General features: G+C 40.3%; 1 protein-coding gene across 3 annotated transcripts in view; it reads left to right on the top strand.

The window, feature by feature from the left end:
* PID1 (phosphotyrosine interaction domain containing 1) overlaps positions 1–23,128 on the top strand; it is a 281,609-nt gene that overhangs the window by 254,441 nt on the left and 4,040 nt on the right. The window contains exon 1 of one of the 3 annotated variants that reach the window (XM_069104611.1): positions 1,612–1,730. The exons of the other annotated variants lie outside the window; for them this stretch is intronic. Coding sequence (XP_068960712.1) covers positions 1,674–1,730 — 57 coding nt within the window. The 5' untranslated portion in view covers positions 1,612–1,673. Of the gene's footprint in view, positions 1–1,611; positions 1,731–23,128 lie in introns of those variants that run through there. 3 annotated transcript variants of the gene reach the window in all.

Raw genomic sequence — 23,128 nt, 5'->3', positions numbered from 1 at the left:
TAACCTCTTCATATTCATCCTTTGTGCCTCTGTGGCTCAGGCCTGCTATTAATAGCACTAAGTCTATAGTTGGCCACTTAATGTGGCCATCTCATGACTTTCTCCAGAAACAACTTCTATGCTGTCTTTTTTCTGAATGTCTGGGACTTCTCTGGCTCTTTTCCTAACTAGTTATGCTGTTGTTTACAGAACCAGCTGCAGGGTTTACAGGGACCCAAGGACCGAAGTTGGTGGCATTTTTCTTCTGCCACAGTGTTTGCATTTGTTCTGTGAAGCCATTTGTCAGAATGACACCCAGGATGCACACTCAGTATTGATTCATCATTTATAACATTTAGTCATTGTGAACATGTTAGGGACTGGAGGACTCTTGCTTACCACTTTCTATACCAACCCAATAAAGTCTCCTGAATATAAAGCAGAAGGGGGAGATGTCAGAGCTTTGTCATGAACCAAATTGTTTTCATACCACTGAGTGGAACAACTCTTTGTTTTGACCATCCTCGGACCAACTCTACAGAAGGGACCAGGGGAGAGAAGGCATGTTTCATTGTAGCGTCATTTTTATAAATTGACTTTGTCTCTAGAGGCACACTTCAACGCCTTGTAGATAAATCACTTTTGTCTTCATCAGTGACAATGACAATCTTTCCAGGCTTCACACACCCAGGAGTCAATTGACAGGACAAATTGCACCCTGGGCCCATTTGATAAGCACGAGATGGGAAACAAAATTTCATATTGCTGTGCATCATTGAAAAATGCCAGAGCCAAATGGTACCATGCACAGCAGAGGCGGATTTGTCATTTAAATACCTAATTGTAAAATGCATGCTGAATTTAACAGCCAGAGAAATGTTGAGCCACTTGTTCTTGTTGCAAAAATAGCAGTTAATTATTCGTAAATCTTGGGTCTTAGTAAATTTAATGGATATTTTTTGTATATGTTTGCATAATAAAGAAAAATGAAATTCATCTCCAAGTATAATTTCTAGAACATTTCTGGTGTTCTTTTCAATATAAGCCATGTAACTAACTCAAGAAGAGAAGATGGACTAGAAAAAATGTTCTCAATCCAGATGCTACTTTATAAAGCACATGTTAAAATACTTTCTTTGTAATAAACTCCAGATAAATTACAGAGGCTATGATGTATGGTCAAAAGAAATATGAGGTATTAGAATTGTATAGAAAGAGGGGAAGAAAGATTGAAACAAAGTACTGGCTGTGTGAGTAGAGAGAAGACAGTGAATGAGAAAAATGTTGTGTAGCCAAAAAATGACAAAATTTAGGAACTGATTGAATGTGGGAGCTAAGGGAAAATGACGCATCGGGGATGACTATGAGGTTATTAATCTGAGTGAGTAAAAGGATGATGGCATCTTCAGTAGAAGGAGGGAAATGTGCAGGAGGGGCTGGTGATGGAGACGGGGTGGGGGGTGAGGGATCAGTTACATTTTGGGCCTGCTGAATTTTAGTTGCCCAGGGGATGTCTAGGTGGAGTTGTCTAGCAGATAACTAGCAGATGTCTTGCAGAAGTGGGTCTCAGGAGAGAGGTTAGGGTGTGTGTAAAGATGATAACTGAACCCATAGAAGCAGATGACATCATTGAACTAGTGTGCATAAGGAAAGAGAAAACTGTACTGGACAGAGCCCTGGGAGACAGCCACACTATGAAGGTGGGAGATGGATGTGATCTGGAAATGGAGAATGAAAGGAGAGGTCCAAAGGTAGGCAAAGAGAAGAGAAATAGTGTTTCATGGAAGCTGATAGAGGAGAGAGTTTTGGGATGGGTTGGGAAGCATCAAAAATCTTCAGCAGTGACCAAGGAAAATGATCACCCAACAACGGCCAAAAGATTTAATGTGTAGGAGATCATTGGCTTCACTGGATAGAGCTATCTCAGTAGAGGAGTGGGGTTGAAAATCATACAGCAAGAGTATGAGAAGCAAGGACAAAGGTCTAATGATATATAACTTACCTTTTTGAAGGATGTCCTAATTGTAAGGGGAGTTAAAATGTGAAGTCATAACAGGCATTGGTGAGGCGTGCTTGACAGGTCTTTAGAGGGATTAAGATAGCCAAAGGTAATTCCCTGAAATCATCACACAGATAATTCAGTCTATTTCTACATCCCAATTATGCTAGGCATTGAAGATACAGATACAATGAAGGAAGCAATTCTTACTCATAAGGAGTTTATAGTCCAATGTGTAAGACAAGGAAAAGCATATATAATAAATATAAAGAAAGCATGCTCAAATAAATATTAAATAGTTAAATGCTAGATAATTTGGAAGGGAGGAGAGGTGGGATTATGGGAGTGAGGTGGATATAAGGAAAAGCTTTGCATGGAAGATGGTGTTTGAGCTGCATCTTAAAGGAAGAGAGAGATTCTTTGAGGGGCAGAAAAAGAAGTGCATTCTACACATGGGCCATTGCAAAGACACAAAGGTAGGAGATGGTGTGTAGTATATGAAGAAGTAGAGAGAAATCCAATTTGGCAGAGAGACAACATTGGAAAGGAAATAGTGCTTAGTGAGGGTGGAAACATAGTTTGGGGCTAACATGTGAAGGACTTTATAAGCCAAACAGAGGAGTTTATAGTTTATTTTAAAGGTAATAGAGAGCCATTGGAATTTATTGAGTAAAGGAATGATGTAGTCAATTCTGTGCTTAAGGAAAATCACTTTAGTGGTACATAGGATGAATTGTAGTGTTGAGAAGCTTAAGGCAGGGAAACCAATCTGGACACTGTTGCAGTGGTTCAGGGGGGAAATGAGGAGGGCCTGGACTAAGGTGGGAGTTATGGGAGTAAAGAGAAAGGGTCAGATATTAGATGTTATGGAGGTAGAAATAGTAGGAATTGGTAACTGTTAGGAAAGTGAGGGGAGGGAGAGGAGAAGTCAAGGATAAATGACAAGATTATTAATTTGGGAGAGTGGATAAATTGTGGTGCCTTCAATAGAGATAAGGAAGTTTGGAAAAGGGGAGGGTTGGGGGAGAAGTTAATTAATTCAGTTGTTGACATGTTGAGTTTGAGATATATTTGGGTCATTCAATTTGAAATGTCTCATAGACAATTGGTGATATAGAACAAAAACTTTTGGGGAGAGACTGGAGCTGGGTATGTAGACATATTCAAGAACCAGTTGATAGGGAGAGGTTGAAAATTTGAGAGACTAGGGACATAATTGAGATTACAGTCTGTCAAGGAAGGCAAGAGGGGATAGGATCAAGTGTACATGTGGAGAAGGAGAAGGGCTCCTTTTTTTGTCAGATTTAGAAAAAGGAGTAAAAAGTATGGGATATCAGTGGATTTCTAGATGAAGAGGAAGGAATAAAAGGGAACTCCGGTCAAGTGACCTTGATTTTCTCAGAAAAGTAAGAGACAAGGTTACTGAGATGGGGGTGGAAGAGGTTTGAGGAGTGAAAAGATTCGAAATGACTTCTGTGAAGAGTGAGATAGAGAATCCGTTAAGGAGGAATAAAAGGGTTGCCTTGTTGCGGTCAGGGCCCATTTGAAGTAGGATAAAGTGAATTTATAATGTAAGCCTCCAGCATAGTTGTCTGACTTCCTCCAGCTCCATTCAGTAGCCCACGGGAGTAGGAAAGGGGAACACATTGATGGGGTGGAGGTGGGGACGGTCCTGAGATGAGCAGCAACAGGATGGGGCAGGGGATAAAGCACCAGAGGACAGCATAGAGTTGAAATAGCTGACATCAACAAAAAACTGTCCTTCTGCTAATCATAAATTTGGGGTCACAGACCATCAGAATTGTGAGGGACTTAGAACCCATTTGTTTCAACTCATTTCTGAAAGGAACCCCCTTTAAAACATACCAGACAGGGGCTCATACAGCATCTGCTTAAGGACCTTTAATCCTCGAGGAGTAATCCATTCGCTCCTGAAGCAGTCCATTCCACTTTGGGATAGCTCTAATTATCAGTTGGTTTTTCTTTACAATCTTAATTACAATAACATATCTATGTGAAAGTCTGCTTATTTAATATTCTAGTTTTGGACATGAAGAAATTGAGATACAGAAAGTGATTTTTTCAAAATTGAATATGTATATATATGTATATGTATGTATTTTGGTTGCAAATATATGATACTGGAATTCTGAAAGTCTACTCCCTGAATAGGCATCTGAAAAAATATCTTTAAAGATAGCTTGGGTCAGTGGGTGAAATGGGTAACAATTTCATAAAGTTATGATCCTTCTTTTGAGTTCAGGATGTTAGTTATCTGCTTATAAATTTTCCTTGAACTGGCTTAATAGACTCCCAGTGGAGATAGGTATAAGGGAAAGGTGTGAGATTTTGGAACAGGAAGGGCTCCCCTCTTGGAGAGAGTGCCCATGAGGGAGATATATTCCTTAGAGTATGGAACTGGCAACTGGGTCAAAATACTTGATAGTAGGTGAAGATACCTACTTTCACCATGAGGAGAGAACCTCTTAATCACTGCCTAGCAAACTGACTTTAAGCCAACTAAGCAGAATAGAGGGAACCAGTAGGGACAAGATGGAACATGGAGGGGGATAGTTCCATTAAGATCTTCAAGAAATCAAAGGAGGTGGCTGCCCAATCAAGGTAAGAAATTCTACAACCCCAGGAAGGATCTTTGAGTCCAGATAGAAGAGTGGCCCTCACATTCAGGGAGCTAAAGTCAAAGTAGAACTTCCAAGGCTCTGTTGGAAAGATAGTTGGACTTTGAATCAAAGGACTTGGGTTTGAAACTTGACTCTGATATGGGACGTTGGGCAAGTTACTTAAGTCTTTTGGATTTCAGTTTTCTTATCTATAAAATGGAGGAGATAGATTAGAAGGCTTTTGATGTTCATTCTAGTGCTAAATCTATGATCCCTAGAAACTTCTAGGAGAGATGAAGGAAGTGGTTTTTAAAAACATTGCAGATAGCCTAAAACCCAGTGCAGTAAAGTTTAGGAGTCAGATAGGAAAGGACAGCTTTTTTAGCCAGGTTCTCATATATGGAATTACAACTAGGAAATGTATTTATTAGTGGTAGAACTGGGAGAAGAACTCAGATCTCCCATTTCCCAGTCCAATGGTCTTGCCCTTGTACCACATATCATTTTTAAAAATATTTTATTTTTTCCCCAATTGCAGCTAAAAAGAGTTTTTTTTTAAGATTAAAAAAGAGTCCCAAATTGTATCTGTCCATCCTTCCCTTCCCTGAGATGGTAAGCAATCAATACTATATATCTTTAGTGTCCAGATCTGACATTTTTTGTCTGTATTTTAAGGTTTTGGCCTGTGCAAGTTTTACACATGCACCCCAACTCTGTGTTCTGTAGATGGTGGCTGATAAAGCTGAGCTAGACTTCTCATTGAGAAAGGGCTGGCCCCAAACTCCTTCTAGTTCTATTACAAACTCCTCCTTTTCATGAACTCTGTAGTCCAGCCAAACATGTCTTCTTGTTCCTTAGAGAAGATACTCCTGCCTTCCATGGCCATGCCTTATACTGACTTTCCCTTATATCTGGAATGAATTTCTTCTTCACTGCTACCCTTAGTTCTGTAAATAATGGAAAAAGCATTTCTTAAACGCTTAGTTATGTGCTAAATGTGACAGTCCCTATCCTCATGGAGCTTATATTTCTTTCTTTTCTTTTCTTCTTTTTTTTTTTTTGCTTTTTTGGAGGGCAATTGGAGTTAAGTGACTTGCCCAAAGTCACACGACTAGTAAGTGTGTAAAGTGTCTGAGGCCAGATTTGAACTCAGGTCCTCCTGACTTCAGGGCCAGTGCTCTATTCACTGTGTCACCTAGCAGCCCCTGTGGAGCTTATATTTCTAATAGAATAGGAATTCTTAGTTTGTGGTCCATGATCTTTAAGATGAAAGGTTGAAAATGGTTTTTCATTGTAATAATACTCTAATTTTTATAACACAATGCATTTTATGCATTTAAAAACATGATTCTGAGAAAGGGTTTCATAGATGTCATCAGATGACCAGAGGGGTCCATTAACACCAAAAAGATTATGAACCCTTGAAATAGAGCATCTTACTTTAAAATGAGACCTTTCCTATCTACCTCTTAAGTTCTCTTTCTACCCCCAAATTACTATGAATTTATTCTGTATATATTTTTCTATATGCTATAAATATTTTTCTATATCCTATATTTTATATTATCCTATATTTTTTTCTATATACATATAGTATTTTATATATGTATGTGTTCTCCTGTGATAGATTGTAAGCTCCCTGAGGGCAGGAACTATTACACATTTATCTTTGAATGCCCAGCACTCAATATTGTGCTCACTTCTTGAATCCTTGTCCACTGATCAAACATCAGGCCCTGCCAAAAAGGTTTGTGAGTGGGCTTGACCTGGAAGGGCCCATGGCAGAACCAGAGAATTGAATGCTTGAAAATTTAGGGATGTGAGAGACGACCTCCTACCCCCAACTGCAGCTAAATGATTTTCTCCTTCTGGGGCTACATTAAAGCAGGCAGCCTGTTTTAAAATGATTATCTCCTTGGTTTCTTTGCTGGGAAAATCACTTGACTGTTATGAGTCCCCTCATGGTTTATGACAGCTAATAGACTTTAGAGCCATCGTAAACAAGGTGATATTTACATTGTAGATTTCTAAACAGCTGGTGTTTCGCAGAGGAGCCCTCCTTGTGCTGTTGAGGCAGAACTCTAGCGTCATATCGATCCCTGTTTATGTGTGGTGGCCATTATGCAGTGATTATTGGGAGAAGAGATGCACCAGAGTCAGAGGGAAGGTAGATTATTTTGGCAGTAGATGACATTAGGAAAAGATGTTAGAGGGTGTTAGAAAAGATAACTTGTCTGCCTCTATCTTGGATCAATATCTTTAAGTAATTATCTTCCCTTTCTCTCTTCCCTCCCTGACTCTCATTTATTTCCCACTTTTAGCCCCTAAATTACCTTAATTCAGTCTTAGGGAGAAGGGAAACCTCCTACACTTAGAAGATAGGAAATGAAAACTATTCAGGCCTTGGAGAGGAAGCAAGCCTTTTGTTCTTAATGCATCATCTTCGAGGATTATCCAAATAATGAGCTTGGGTGGAGACAGGATTGGAGAAGGAGGATTTATCCAGCTTGGAAAGGAGGAAGCTCAGAGGGAGATGAGGTGTTTGGATTCTTCCCCCCAAGATAATTTCTGATTCCTCTTTTCATTTCAGGGCAGTCCGACTTTGCCTTTCTATACCCTCCCCTCCCCGCCAAGAGCCAGGCAATTCCAGATTCCGAAAAGTGGCCTTCTCAGCCTTAAATAATAGAATACTGATTATTTACCATCCGAAGGATATAGTTGCAGGTTTCAGGAAGAGCCAAAAAGATGAGTCTCTGGAAAACAGGGTTTGAACTTTGACAAATGAACAAAGAATGGTGATTCATGAATGAAATAGCTGGCTGCTGCGTGGTCAGAAAATTCATGTGTACAAATGAGTGATTCTGGAGCTGTTCCTCCTCGCCTGGCTGGTGTCCTGGGTAGACAGGCTGACACTGACCTTGGCAAGAAACCCAGGGTTTTCTTTCCATGCACAAGGACAGTTCCTAAATAATTTCTTCAGTTTGTATTGAGCAAACCCCATTTACACAAGTTTCCTGTGTCTATGTTTTGAGCAACAGTATGGGTCATTAATGGACAGAAGAGACGAAAAAATCCTCTTGTACTCCCATTCCTTTTAGAATATTTTTCTTAGAATGTACCCTCACAGTGATGCTGTTGTCCATCCCTCATGCCTTTTCTATGGGCAAGGAAAAGACACTCGTGTTCCTTGACCTTGTGAGACAATCAGTTCTTCCTTTTCCTAATTTGACTTCTCTTCCTTTATGGGAATAGCAGCTCAGCCTGTCTGATCCTCCTGGGTGGCAGTTCTAGGAGGGGGCTGCCCTCTCCGAGGCAGCAAGAGAAACAAAACCAAAGTTGGCACTCACTGGGATAACTAGGATGAGGCAGCAAAATGGTGGCTTAGCTCTTTCCCAACTGTGTTGTTGCTGTGGGAGCTACTGTTTTTGAGAATTAGGTTTTGCAAAGAGCTCATTCGTGTAGAAAACATTTGTGTCTTTCATAGGCAGGCAAAATGACAAATAGGTTTCTCATTAACCAAGCCTGACATCTGTGTTCAGGTATGCTGCTGGTCAGAATCTTAGACATAGAGCCCTATCGTCTTATTGGGGGGAAGGGGGGGTGGGAAGCAATACAGGAAAAAAATGTGCCAAATAAAACTTCCCATGTAAAGAAAAGCATGGTGATAACCAACCCATTCCTTCCTACTAAAGAATGACAGCACATAAGTTCAATCTTCTTACAAGGGTCTCCATGTGGTTTTCCATTCCCAGTTCCAACACTGTAATTTGGGTCATCATATCTCTTTGTCTGGATTATTGTAGCACCTTCCTAAATGGATGCCCCATTCCTAATTTCTTGTCCCCCTCCAGTCCATCCTACTGCCAGATCTACTGTCCATAGTCAGCTCACATTCTTGCTTTAAAATTTCAATTGATCTCAGTTTCCTAATTAAGTTAATTAAATACCCCAAATATTTATTAAGTGCCTACTATGTGCAAGGTGCTATTTTAGATGCTGGGCATGCAAAAACAGAACAGTCCTTGCCCTCAAGAAGCTTATGTTGTCCTGGAGGTCACCATGCAAATAGATCAGTAAATTCACAATAATTTCAGAGTGTTGGAAGGAAAGGATTATCAATTGTGAAGGTCAGACAGTCATTTAGTCAACATTAATTAAGTGCCTACTGTGTGCCAGACACTGTGCCTCAAGTTTTGGAGTAAAATATATTCTTTTTAGCCCAGCATTCAGGACCCCCACTGTTTGGCAGTGACCTTCTTTTAGCAGTATTAATTCTTACTACTTCTAGAAACATTTTCTATGCTCTTACCAGACCAGACAATTTATTGTTTCTTCAGTATACCCTGGGGTGCTATTCATTCTCTTCCACCCATCCTTTACCATCTCCCCAACCTCCTTCCTCAATACCTATTGAAATCCTGTCCAAATCTAGTTTACACATCACCTCCTTCATGAATCATTTCCCTCAGTTGGACATGATTTCTCCCTCTTGAGAACTTTCAGAGAACTGTCTTTGCTTCTCTCTTTCATTGCACTCACCATATTGGACCCTTTACTATCCCTTAAGTTGTTAGGTAGTACAGGGCAGGAACAATGTCTTATTCATTTATTTTTGTATTCTCTCCACCCTAGTGCCTAGGAACGAGTGAGTGAATGAATGAATAAACTTATCCACTAGCAATGGGATTCATGACTGAATGCACAGTACAAATTAACCTGTATTATGGTGTGACCCTATTTGAAAGGGTTTTTTTTTTTACTGTATTTATCTTTTTAAAAACAACAACAAAAAAATAACTATACCATAAACTGCATTTTGTTCAACTAAACTACATAAACAAGGGGGCATTTCACTTTGGATTTTTCCAAGAATGGACTGAATGGTATATTTCAGTCGACTTGTAGTAAACAATGTGAGAAAGTGCCAAACTGCAGAGAAGGACTTAATGGGGAAATTATGGAACATGCTGGCAGGTAGTGAATAATTGTGGTACAAAGGGAAAATGGCTAGAAGTTAGGTTAGGATTCCAGAAAGTGGGCCATCGGAAATGAGGGAGATCAGTGCTGACTTAATGGGGTCATTCTCAGGGGAGACTGTCTGAATCTTCAGGAGTCCATCATTTTTCTTTGCATGTCTAGAGAGACTTACTGTGCATAGTTCTTATGTCGCATCTCCCTGAAATTTTTTGAGGACCACAGGGTCATAGTTTTAGAGATGACAGATGATGTAGAGGACATTGAATTCAACTCGTCCATTTTACAGATGGTGAAACCGAAGCCTGGAGAGGCTGTGAGTAGTCCAACATCACCCAGATGGCAGAGTTGAGATTGGAACTCAGATCTTCTCACTTCAAATCTGCAATGCCCTTTCATTAATGATATCTCTAACTGATCTCTTTGTCATTTCCAGATTGCTGTACACTTTATTAACAATGCAGAAGGACAAGTATTTGAGGTTCATTGTATTAATGATTCAGTGTTGTGAATGAGACAAAATGACTCAGTATGTAGGAGTGTGTGTGTTTGCGTGTGTGTGTATGTGTGTGCTTGCATATGAATACGTGGGCACACACAAGTAGGTCATGACTTCAGGATATATAGAGGTCAGTAAAAGAAGCATTTGAAAATATTCTAGCCAGGCTGGATCATTTCATCATAAAGAAACCAGAACACACAATTTGCTTTGGCTAACAGACTAACCAAGTGCTGTTCTGTTTGTAGCAAAGCTGCCATGGAGCTGGTAGCACGCAAATTTGCCTGTTTGTGGCACTGGGGCCAGCGGGGCAGATTTGCTCCCTTGAACGGAGGGCCTGTCAGTTCATTCCCTGGCATGTGTGGTAAATTACGAATGCAGAAATTCTTTGGCATGCTCCTACCTCCTTTGTGCTCTGGGCACATTGGAACATTTGGTGAGGCTATTGGCCCTAGTTCATAAATAACAGTTGACTGGGACAATCCAAGTAATCCCTATATAAACTCTCCTGGGTCTCTAAGCTTAGAAATACTTTGAGAGATGAAGCTAATGGACTGTTAAGGATAATGGGAGGAAGATCTAGGAATCGTTCCCTTTGTTATTAAAGAAATCTGTTGAATTTCAGAGCTAGATTGAAAGTCCCATAACTTCGGTGGTTTATATTAGAGGAAGCAGCATGGTGCTGGAGGAAGGCACCCTAGATGTGAAATCAAAGGGACCTGGTTCTTTCCTTTACTCGTGTAATCCTGGGCAAATCACTTAATCTTCTGAGGTTTCAGGTAACTCATTCTAAATAAGAAAAGTTGGGCTGCGTGACCTCTAAGGTCACTTTCAGAATTAGAGTTTTTCTTCACTTGAACATTTTGAAATAGGAAAATTACATGTTTCATAATAATAATAGCTAACATTTGTATGGTGCTTAAGATTTCAAAACATTTTGCATAAATTTACATACATTATCTCATTTGTTCCTCACAATGACCTTGTTAGTTAAGTGCTTCTTCTGTCTGTATTTCATATTAAGCTAAGGCTGAGTGAGGTTAATGATTTCCTTAGGGTTGCACAGCTGGCAAGTATATGATGTGTGTTTCAGACTCAGGTTTTCCTGACTCCATGTCTAGCAGTCCATTCACTATGGCACCCAGCAGCATCATAAGATAAAACTCTGGTGACCCTTGTGCATGTGTGTTTTCTCCCTTCTGAGGATTTCTATGGTTTGGTAACCTTACTTTTTTCAGTTTATAGATCTTCCTAACTAAGAAGTCAGGTTTCTCTCTCCACTCTGCTGCATCTACCCAATGCTAAGTTACAGAGAAGGTGTTGATCCAGCAAAGGGGTTTTCCACTCTGGGAGTTCCTCCATTGGCAGTGACCAATGAAATCACAGGTCCAGTACAAAAAAAAAAAACTGAAGACAGAAACAGTTCTAAACATATTCCTTTTATTTCTTCATCAGCAGGGTAGATTGGCTTATTTCAAAGAACAGTGGAGAGTAAAACACTTTTCTTAAAACACCTTCGCTGAACCTGCAGTATAGTTTTGGTACTACTACTATACAGAGGACAGGTCATTAGTCTTAGTGTGAGAAGGCCTAGATTTGAGTCTGGGCTACTCTACTGAATAATTAGGTGCTCTAGAAGTCCCATCATCTGTTAGCCTCAGTTTCCTCATGTATGAAATGGGATTAAGGGGGCAGCTAGGTGGTTCAGTGAATAGAGCAATGGCCCTGGAGTCAGGAGAACCTGAGTTCAAATCCAGCCTCAGACACTTGACACACTTACTAGCTGTGTGACCTTGGGCTAGTATCTTGACCCCAACTGCCTTGCCTTCTCCCCTCATAACAAACAAACAAAAAAACAAATGGAATTAAACAAAGTTGTCCTTGCTAACTCGTGATGTTATGTGAGGATCAACTGTGACAGCAGGAAACCATCAAACTTTCTTCTGAGGTCAATTATCGTCATTATTTCTTCACTTATATTCTCCTGATGTGGGCCTTAGAATCAGTTCCTTTCTACTCTAGGGATTCAAGCATGTGAAGACATGACCTCAGTGTCTTTTGGAAAATGGGTAGCAGGGCGTAGTGAATAGAGGTCTAAGCTTGGTTGTAGTCAGGAAGAGGTGAATTCAAATCCTTCTTCTTATACTACCTGTATGATTATAGAAAGTCACTTAAGTTCTCTGTGTCTCAGCTGATGCCTCCCCATCATAGATGGGCTGCACTCTGTGTTGATAGAAGGAGTTCCCACAATGGAAGCCCTTCCCCTCCCCAATAAAAATACAGATCCTTAAAGTGCTCTTAAATTTTATTAAATAAAACTCTTTCTAGCAGGCACTTTTGTAGTGCCTTAAAATTTTCAAAGCATGTTATGACCATATCTCATTTGAGCCTCATAATTACCTTGTAAAATATATAATTCAAGAAGTTAAATCCTCATTTTGTATGAATCGAGGCTCTGAGAGAAGTGAAGTGATTTTTGTGGTCACATGGCTAGTGTTAGAGGCAGGATTCTAACCTGCGTCTTTGTGAGTTCAGTCTTCCAAACAATATTGCAGGATGTCCCTTATAGAATGACACTCAGATATTTCTACATGAGAAGCCCTTCTTGTCCCATATGAAGTTAGGCTGTGCACCAATGATAAGTTGAATTCCATAATGGGATTTACCTTTCCACATGTCTTTTGTCTCTATTTTGAGGTCCTTGAGGTCAAGGTCTAGGTTTCATATTACCTTGTGTCTTTCAGAGCATTTAGGGCTAAGTTCAATGTGTTGTAAAGGGCTTAGCAAATATTTATAGAGTGAATGAATAAATGCAGAAATAAAGAGTTTGGTCATGTGTAGGTAGTAAGCAGAGAATCCTAATAGCCCATGAGTTCACATGATCAATCATGCCAAAGAATTCAATCAATCAGTCAACTACCATTTATTAAATACCTACTGTATACCAGGCATGGAGCTAAGTAGAGAGAATATCAAAACAAGAAGCTGAAGATAACCCTTGCTCTTAATAAATTTACAGTCTAATGGGGGAGATAACAAGCAAATAATTGTACAATCAAAATATACAAGATACCCTGGGAATAATCAACCAAAGGAAGGAGCTAGCAATAAGCAGAATCAGGAAAGACTTATAGGAGAAGAGAAATTTTGATCTGATACTTTATGGAAGCCAAGGAAGCCAGAAGGTAGAGATAAGGGTTTGAGAGTTTCTAGCATGGGGAACAGCCAGTGAAAATACCCAAAGTCAAGAAATGAAACATCTTGGGTGAGACACAGCAGAAATAACAAGGTATGTGGAGTATATATGTTGGGGCAGGGTGGGAAGAGCAGATGTAGTGTGTAAAAAGACTAGAAAGGTAGGAAGGGGTAGGATTAGGGAGGACTTTAAAAGCCAAACCAAGGATTTTATATTTGACCCTGGAAGAAATAGAAGGTCACTGTAGTGATTGAATTGATGAGCAACATGGTCAGGTTTGTGCTTTAGGAAGATAAATTTGACAGCTGAGTAGAGAATAGATTGGAGGAAGGAGGGACTTGAGAAAAGGAGACCAAACAAGAGGCTATTGTGATAGTCTAGCCATGAGGTGATGATTGCCTGCAGCAGGGTGGTGGCTGGCACAGTGGAGGAGAGAAGGGGATGTTTACAGGAGATGTTGAGAAGATAGAAAGTGGCACTCACTTGAATCCCTCATATCATTTACTTTTTTGGTTATCGCACTATGTAGCTAAAATAATCTTTAAAATATGTTGGTTTGGCTAGGAAGGAGCAAATTAAGCCCTAAAATGCTGGGTATGTGCATTTATACGTAGGAATACCACCATTGCAGAGTATGACCATAAAGGCAAATTATCCTATTGCCTATATAATTAAATTGGAGGAGTTTCCAGTAAAATAGATGGTTCTATAATCTAACTTAATTCAGTTCAATAAATATTTAATAAGTATCCACTATGTGGAAAGCATTGTGCTAGGTTTTAGAGATGCAGAGATGAAAAATGACATGATCTCTGTCCTTCAGAGATTTGTTATCTAATAGAGGGCTATGGTGTGTACAAAAATTGTATGATATAAAATCAAATAAGTGAAGGACAACAGAGGACTAGAGACAAAGAAATATGAAGGAAGAGAGAAAGAGAGACAGAGAATGAGACAGAGAGAGACAGACAGAGAGAGAGAGACAGAGAGAGACAGAGAGAGACAGACAGAGAGAGAGAGAGAGAGAGACAGAGAGAGAGAGAGAGAGAGAGAGAGAGAGAGAGAGAGACAGAGAGACAGAGAGAGACAGAGACAGAGACAGAGACAGAGAGAGGGAGAGATCACTTAAAAGTTGGAATTAGTAGGGTTGACTTCATGATGGAGCTTGCACCTGAACTGGACTATGAAGAAAAAGGTGGATGAACTCACTAAGGGAAGTAATAGAAAAAGAGGAAGCAGTCAAGGGTAAAGCTACTTAGGAGGCTGGAAGATGATGATGGTATCACTCCTGTGCTCAATGGACTTCAGTGGCTCCTACTACCTTTCAGTAGTTTAGCCTACCATCTTAGTTTAGCTTTTAAAGTCTTCACAAGGTCTCAGCCTATCTGTTCAGCCTCCTTGTACATCAACACTTCCCCTACAGTCTCTGATAATTTGTTAGTCTTCTCTCTGTTCTTCACACACTTCCATCTCTTTTTCTTACTCCATCTCCCTTCTTCATGCTTTTATAGTTGTTTTCCCTATTCCTGGAATTCACTCTTTCCTTACCTTAACCTCATAGAATTCCTTTCTTCTTTTAAATAGAGTTTAAGCATCACCTTCCACAGGAAGACTGCCTAGATTTCCCCAATTGTTAATACCCCCTCTTTGTATTTTTATGCATCAGCTTTATAGTTATTCCTTATCTGCTTACATATGAAATCATCTCCTCCTTTAGAATATAAGCTCTTTAAAACTAGCGATTGTTTTATTCTTTGTATTTTTACCTCCAGCACTTAGCCACAGTGCCTGGTACATAATAGGTGTTTAATAAATGCTTGTAGATTACATGATTAACTGTAAAAAAAACATCAGAGTTGGGGGAGCCCAAGGGGAATTAAACTAAATGATCGCTGAGGTCCTTTACAATTATAGGATTCTACAATTCTGTGTTCCCAGGATAGCAAGGTTCTTTAATCAATTTGTGTTTGAACTCCCTTTTTAATTAGTACTATTGTTTTTGTCATGAATCAAAATTGACTCTGCATATAGGCAGGTCCCATCTGCTAGCTTACACATAGCCTGACTCATTTGCTGCTTATAGGATGCATATAAGCATACATATATGTATATACTTATTTACATGTAGGAGAGAGACAAAGACAGAGACAGAGAGACAGATAGAAAGACAGACAGATCGACAGACAGCCGCTTTTGAATAGCCATGGATATATGTTATTTGAAAGAGAAATTTGTTGAAACCTATTTCTTTTTTCAAAAGAGTTGTTTAATCTCTCCATATGCTTTACACACACCAGCCACATCCCATTTGACAGCCTCTGGGAGCTCATAGATGTTTCTGCCCTCATGGTTCCAGAATTGTTAAATAATCTATCAAAAGTAATCCATTTTAAGCTTCTTCTATTATTATGTGATCAACACAGACAAGAAAGAAGTAGGCGTGTCAGGATAACATTTGACTTGTTCATTTTCATTATAACCATCTCAACTTAATATACCATAATTCTATGTGAGACAGTAAGGCATGATGGATAGTATACTACCCTTGAAAAAATCCTGGATTCAGATCCCACCTCTGGTGACTGAGTGTAGCTTGTGATCATACAGGGGATTCATTGTATGGGTCTTAGTTTCCTCATCCATAAAATAAGCTTAATGTACCTACCTCTCAGAGGATGCCATGAAGAAAGTACTCCATATACCAAGAACAGTTTTATAAACGTGAAATCTTTGGGGAAGTTCCAAGAATGGGGTCAGGCCAAGCCATCACTGCCTATTTGAAGGGCTGTCTCTTAGAAGAGAAATGAAATTTAGGATCCTAGAAGACTTTAGAACTGATGAGGACTTTAGGCATCATCTAGTCTCATTGTCTCATTTTCTAGGTGAAGAAACCACAGCCCAGAGAAGTTAAGCAACTCACTCAAGGGCACACAGATACCAGAGTTAGAATTCGAACTCAGTTCACCTGACTCCAAATCCTAAGTTCTTCCTGTTTTACTGTGCTGCCTTTCACTGGGAATTGAAGAACTGATGTTATTATTTATCCTTCTTGAAGGGAGAATGCAGGTATAGATTTTTCCCCTTTTTCCTTGCAAGGAAACCTGATTTCAGAATCAATGAATCTCATAATTTGAAAAGACCTCTGAAGCCATCTGGTGTCTACAATAGAACCAATAAGTCTTCATCCAATCTCTGCGTGGAGACAAATTTCCTTTAAGGGGAAATCCTTTCATTCCTAAAGCATCCCATTTTCCTTTGGGATTGCTTTGATTGTTAGGAAGTTTTTACTCACAATTAAGCCCAAGTGTGCCTCTTATTACAAAAGTAGATAGTGTATCCCCATATCTCCCCAGGTTCTCCTCTTGGGCATCAGACCTAATACCTTTTCATTCTCCTCCATATTCTAGAAGACCCCCTTTCCCAGTCTTCTGATCATTCCACCTTTCTCTCTTATGGCCCCAGCAATGGGTCTGTAAAACCCTAATGCCTCAAAACCCTTATCCCCAGTTTACCCTCCTTTCCTCCTGATCGAAGCCTATGTTAGAGTGTCTTGCATTTACCTAAAAGGCCATTGGTAATAATGCAGGTCAGTGATGGTGGACATACGATGGTAATAATGCGGGTCAGTGATGGACACACGATGGTAATAATGCAGGTCACTGATAGTGGACATACCAGCTGTTTATTGTAGCAAATGACTTCTAAAGTTCTTTCTGACTGTTGCGATTCTCTGATTCTATGTTCCCCAATCCTTCACTATTCACTGCCAAGACTTATAGAGATGAGAAGTCAGTCAATCAATAACCATTCATTTAGTACCTGCTGTGTGCAGGCCACTGTGTTAAATGTTGAAGATACAAAGAAAGCCAAAAGACAGTCCCTGTTCTTCAGAATCTTTTTTTTTTAACTGACTCATAGTTAGACTTAAAAATGAATTCTGTAATGACCAGGCCAACCCACTTTTGGAATTCATGCAGATAGTAATCAACACACAGAGTTTTAATTTGGCCTCATATGCTGTCTGAGATAGTAGCACCCAGGGTCATTTTGTCAGTAGGCTTAGGAGGCAGCCATATCAGTGAACAAACAGCTGGCCTTGAAAGACAGGACTAGGTTGCAGTTGCATACTGGCCATGTGACCCTTGGCAAGTCTCTTGGTTTTCTGCACTGAACATTTGTAGTCTGCATGGATAGAGTGTTTCTTCATCAGAAGTTCCATACAGTCATTGTAAGATAGATCTGGACAAAAAAAAAATGTTTTTTCTAACAATAGAATTGGCACTCGCTTATACATATATGCACACACACACACTGTGTGTGTGAGCGTATGTTTTAAATTAGGGATATATTCCTAAAGTGACATGTGCATGTGTGTGTGTGTATGTGTGTATGTTTTAAATTAGGGATGTGTTCCTAAGGTGTAGTTAGGTGGTGCAATGAATTAAAACACTGGCCCTGGAATTAGGAGGCCCTGAGTTCAAACTTGAACTCAGACATTTACTAGCTGTGTGGCCTTGGGCCAGTCACTTAACCCTGTTTGCCTCATTTTCCTTATCTGTAAAATGTGCTGGAGAAGGAAGTGGCAAACCATTGCAGTATCTTTACAAAGAAAACCCCAAATGGGGCCATGGAAAGTCAGACATGACTGAAAAAATTCAACAACAACAAAATTCCTAAGGAATCTGGATTTACCTTAAGTAACCTGCCAGGGATTTGTTAGTCATAAATTTATCTAAACTCTTCTTGAACTGCTTTTGTCTTTGGCTTCTGCAACAACTTGGGAGTGATGAGTTCCATATGTTTATGGTGTGTGACTGTCTGTGTGCATCTGTACATGGATCATTCCTCATCCTGCCAGTGTCAACCCTGCCATCCTCCTGGATGGCCAAAGGCTTCACCTTGGGCCCTCTCCTCTAATCCATACCCCCTGTTTCTTGGCCATCACTTCTAGCCCTATGGATTCAATTATATCTACAGAGGTGATCCCTATAGCTATGTATCCAGGCCAAATCTCCCACCTGGACTCCAGTTGCACCCTGCCAAGTGCCTGCTGGATAGCTCTATCTACATAAGATTGTGGCTCTAGAACTGGAAGGGACCTTAGAGACCATGAAGTCTCAACTCTCTCACCTTACAAAGTAGGAAACTGAGCCACAGATGTAAAATGGCTTGCCCAGGGTCACAAAGCTAGTAAACGTAAGAGGTGAGTTTCAAATGCAGTTCTTCCACACTCTAACCACTGTGTCACCTAGCTGCCTGTCAATCCTACCACCCTAATTTAACACTAAATGTGTAAGTTTTCATTCATTCATGCATCCACTAACTTTTATTGTCTTTCCACTCCTATGGTCACTGCCGTAGATCAGCTGGGCTTGGAGGTGAGGCTGGAGAAGGAGTGGCAGCACAGGGGTTGGGGGAGGCAATGATTAGATCTCTAGATTTGGAGTAAAAAAGACTCCAAGCTAAAATCCAGCCTCAGGTACTTGCTAACTGTGTGCCTGGCCGGATCATATAACTTTTATTTGCCTCAGTTTCCTCATCTGTGAAATGAGGGTAAGAGCAGCGCCCACTTCCCAGGATTGTTGTGAAGATAAAATAAGCTAATATTTGTAATGTACAATATAAGTTCTAGCTATTAGCGATCTTTCACTTGAACTGCTGTTGGGGCTGCCTGAGTGGCCTTTTTGCTCCTAATCTTAACCTTTCCCCTCCACCGCCCACCCCTCACTGCTACTCCCCACCAAAATAACATCCCCAAGGCACAGGCCTTACCAGAACTCCCAAGCTTCACAGCTTGGTTCTCTCTTGCCTCTAGGATCAAATACAAATTCCCCAGCTTGGTATCTAAAGCCCTCCACAATCCGACTTTAGCCTGTCTTTCTAGTGTTCATTCCTATTATATTTCCTTAGGTACACTCACTGTAGCCAGTTTTTTCCCTGAACCTGACTTCCTCATTCTCATCTCTCTGTCTTCAAGTTGCTCCCTCCCAAGCCTGGAACACAGACAGACAGTCCTTCAGGGCTCCTCTTAGTGCTAACCTTCTCCACAAAACCTTGCTTGGATGCCTCTCTTCTCACAATCATTAGCATTCACTCCTTCTCAGAATTTCTTTGTGTTCATTAGGGTATGACTGTATGTCCTGTCTCCCGAGTAGGGTAGAAACTCCTCCAGGAGAAGGGCTGTCTTGATTTTGCCTTTCTCTTACTAATCCCTAACATGGATCCAACACACAGTTGGCTCTTAAGACATGTCTGATGAATTGAACTGAAAGTGTTTTGAATGACTCAGTATGCTACAGACAAAATACCAGCTAACAATACCCCTAGTACTGAAGGGCAGCTAGTAAATTCATTACTCAATTCTCTTTAGACTTTTATTTGCTATTTTTCAGTCATTTCAGTCATGTTCAACTCTTTGTGACCCCCATTTGGGGCTTCTCTCTGTCTCTGTCTTTCTCTGTCTCTGTCTCTCTCTGTCTCTGTCTCTTTGCTTTTTGGAGGGGGGGAGGGGAGGGCAATTGGGGTTAAGTGATTTGCCCAAGGTTACATGGCTAGTTTTTGTGTTAAGTGAGGTAGGATTGAACTCAGGTCCTCCTGACTCCAGGGCCAGTGCTGTATTCACTGCACCACCTAGTCACCCCATTCGGGGCTTTTCTTAGCAAAGATACTGGAGCAGTTTGCTAGTTTCTTCTCCAGCTCATTTTGCAGATGCAGAAACTGAGGCAAGCAGGGTTAAGTGACTTGTCCAGGGTACCACAGCCAATAAGTGTCTGAGGCCATTTTTGAACTCAGGAAGATAGGTCTTCCTGTCTTCATACCTGGCACTCTATCCATTGCACCACCTGTCTGCCCTAGACTTTTATTACTAAAGCCATTTCAATTTAATGAATATTTATCAATCGCCTCCTCTGTGCCAAGCACCTTGGCTGTTGCTGGAGATACAAACATGAAAAACTCCATAATTTCTGCTTTCAGAGAACTTATTGTCAGTTAGTTAAGGAAAGTTTGTCTACTTTTCAGTTCAGGAACTGGAAGGGACCTTAGAGGCCATGAAGTCTCAACTCACACATTTTACAAAGTAGGAAACTGAGGCACAGATGTAAAATGACTTGCCCAGGGTCACACAGCTAGGACTTACTATTTTTAAAGACAGTTCCCTTATTTTACGGATGAGAAAATGGAGGCTTGCCCAAGTCACAACAGGTAGTAATTGTTACAGTCAAAATTTCTTTAGAGTTTCCTTGGTTTGAAAGTTTCTATTCACCATATCACACTATTTCCAAAAGTCTTAAATGATTTCTCTTGAAATAGGGATAGGGGTTGAATCTATGATTCCATTGATGTAGAATTCCAATTCTCAGATGGAGAAATCCCCCTTATCAATCCAGGTTGGCACTTTGTTAGCAAATGATAATCTTAAATCCTAGAGTGCTAAGAGGTTAAATGACTTCTTGCCAGGTAGCTCAGTCTATATCTGTCAGAGGCAGAGTATATGAACTATCTTATGGGCTCTATGACCAGCTTTTTACCCCCAGATGCTCTACTATTTCCCCTTGCAATGAGCTGGATAGAACCTCAGTATATTTTATAAGAGATTTGGGCTCAGGCATCTCCTTCACTCTACTGGGGATTATTTTTCTATTGGCACAGTGCCTAGACCATAAATGTGCTTCATAAACAGCTATTGAGTTCATTGAACCCTGGAAGGGTCTGGGGGCTAGTCCTTTCCCAGCAATTTATGGGTCTGCCATTTTCCTTTCCCTTGGTTCTACTGCCTTGGGTCTAATGCTTTGGTGTTCTATTACAAACACCCAAGTCCCACTTGACTGATCATAGGACTGGAGATTTAGGGTGGAAGGGGCTTCAGAAGCCAATAGCTGACCTTCTAATTTTAAAGAGGAGGAAACTGAGACCCAGAGAACTTAAGTGACTTGTGACCTAAAGTCCCAGAGTCAGTAAGTGTCAAGGGTAGAATTTGAACCTGGGCCCTGACTCAAGGGCAGATGGTTCTTTTTCTGTCCCAGTATACCTCCTACATGACATCTACAGTTCTTAAGAATAATCCTGCCTACAGAAAACTGTTACAATGGAGGGGAAGAGCAGGAAGGTGAAAGGGAATGGGACAACTTGATTCTCATCGGATTTGGCCTAAGGAGGGAACAACATACACACTCAATTGGGTATCTTACCCTACATGATAATAGGGGGGTAGGGGATAGGACTGGGGAAGATAGAGGGGAGGGCAGATTGGGGTGGAGGGTAGTAAGGGGCAAGCATTTTTGAAGAGGGTTGGGGTAGAGGGAGAAGGTTGAGTGGGTGGGGGCAGGAGGGGATGGAGGGAAGTGTAGTTGGTCTTTCACAATATAACTACTATGGAGGTGATTTGTGTAACCACATGTACAAGCTATAATGAATTGCTTGTCTTCCCAGTGGGGGTGGATGAGGAGGGAAGAAGGGGAGACAAAATCTGGAACTCAAACTTCTAAAAACAAATGTTTAAAAATTGGTTTTTATATGCACTGGGAAATAAGATATACAGGTACCGGGGTGTAGAGACCCATCTTGCCCTACTAGAAAGTTAGGGGGGTGAAGGGGGAGGAGATAAGGGAGAACAGATTGGGGGGAGGGGGATTCAGTAGGCTGGCTGTTTTGGCGTGGGGGTAGGGGAAAGATGGGGAGAGAAAAATTGTAGCTCAAAATCTTGTGGAGATGAATGTTGAAAATCTTGTGGAGATGAACATTGAAAACTAAAAATAAATAAATTAAAATTTGAAAAAAAAAGAATAATTCTGCCTTAGGAATTTACTATTAGCAGTTTATTTTTCTTACACTTATTTTGATAAATGCTGGTTTGTATGTCACTCACTCAGCTAGTTCAGGGGAAAAAAACTCCAACATTATTTTGATACTAGCTTTAGTACCATCAAAAATAACACCTATATATTAGATGAGTTATCAATATTCTAAAATACCTTAGAGAAATGTAGCTTTAGATTAATTGAAAATCTAATAATTGTGATAATTATCCTGTAAATTACTTGAAGTATTCTACTTATTCTTTGGACTGCTCCCCTCCCCTTTTCTCTCCAGTAGAGACCTCCCAAAGAAAATTCAATTTAAAATATTCAGAGTTCTAGGGACAAATATTTATGTGAGAAAAATACAGTTCTTTTTTCTTTGTTGTAAGAATTTCATTATGTTGAAATTGCTTCTGGGCAGGTAGGTTTAATCTACAGTGAACTTTGAGTAAAGTTTTATAAGTGTATTCTATAATTCTCTTACAACCTGAGTCCCTGTGTAATTTCAACAAACTTAAAAAGCTTACTGTGAATTTTGGCACTTTTCCCCCCACCTTGGAACTTGTCTTTCTACCAAAGAGAAGCATAGGTATTCCTTGTTGCTGCATAAATAACTCACTTTAAGATTGGGCAACCGTCCTGTTCTTCCCCTCCTGCTTCCTTCAAGCTTGAATGAAAATTTAAAGTGTCATAACAAAGAACAAACATTCAGTCTGCATGACTATTCATAATGGGCCATGTGGTGAAGTTAATAGGGAGGTGACTTCTGAGGCAAGGAAGACCTGAATTCCTGACCCGTTTCTGATGCATACTGACTATGTGACCTTCACCAGGTCACAACCTCCAAAGCACACTGGGCAGCTGTCTGACTGTAATTTTCAGAGAAAGTTGCTATTTACAGTGATAGAGGGAATTTTCTCACTGTAATCTCCCTGTATCAGTGAATCCCAGTTCCCTCCAAAATGATTACTCATAAATTCTCATGTCATTTGTATTCTCATAAGTTCACCCTGATGATTAGATGTTAAGACATAGTTAGAAGAGGGGTGGCTAGGTGGTGCA

The sequence above is a fragment of the Petaurus breviceps genome, unplaced genomic scaffold, assembly GCF_028583685.1.
Source record: "Petaurus breviceps papuanus isolate PSGF00001 unplaced genomic scaffold, PetGlider_PUasm1.0 688, whole genome shotgun sequence".
NCBI lineage: Eukaryota > Metazoa > Chordata > Mammalia > Diprotodontia > Petauridae > Petaurus > Petaurus breviceps.
The sequence above is the reverse complement of the archived record's forward strand: the minus strand, read 5'-3'. Positions and strand labels throughout refer to the sequence as shown.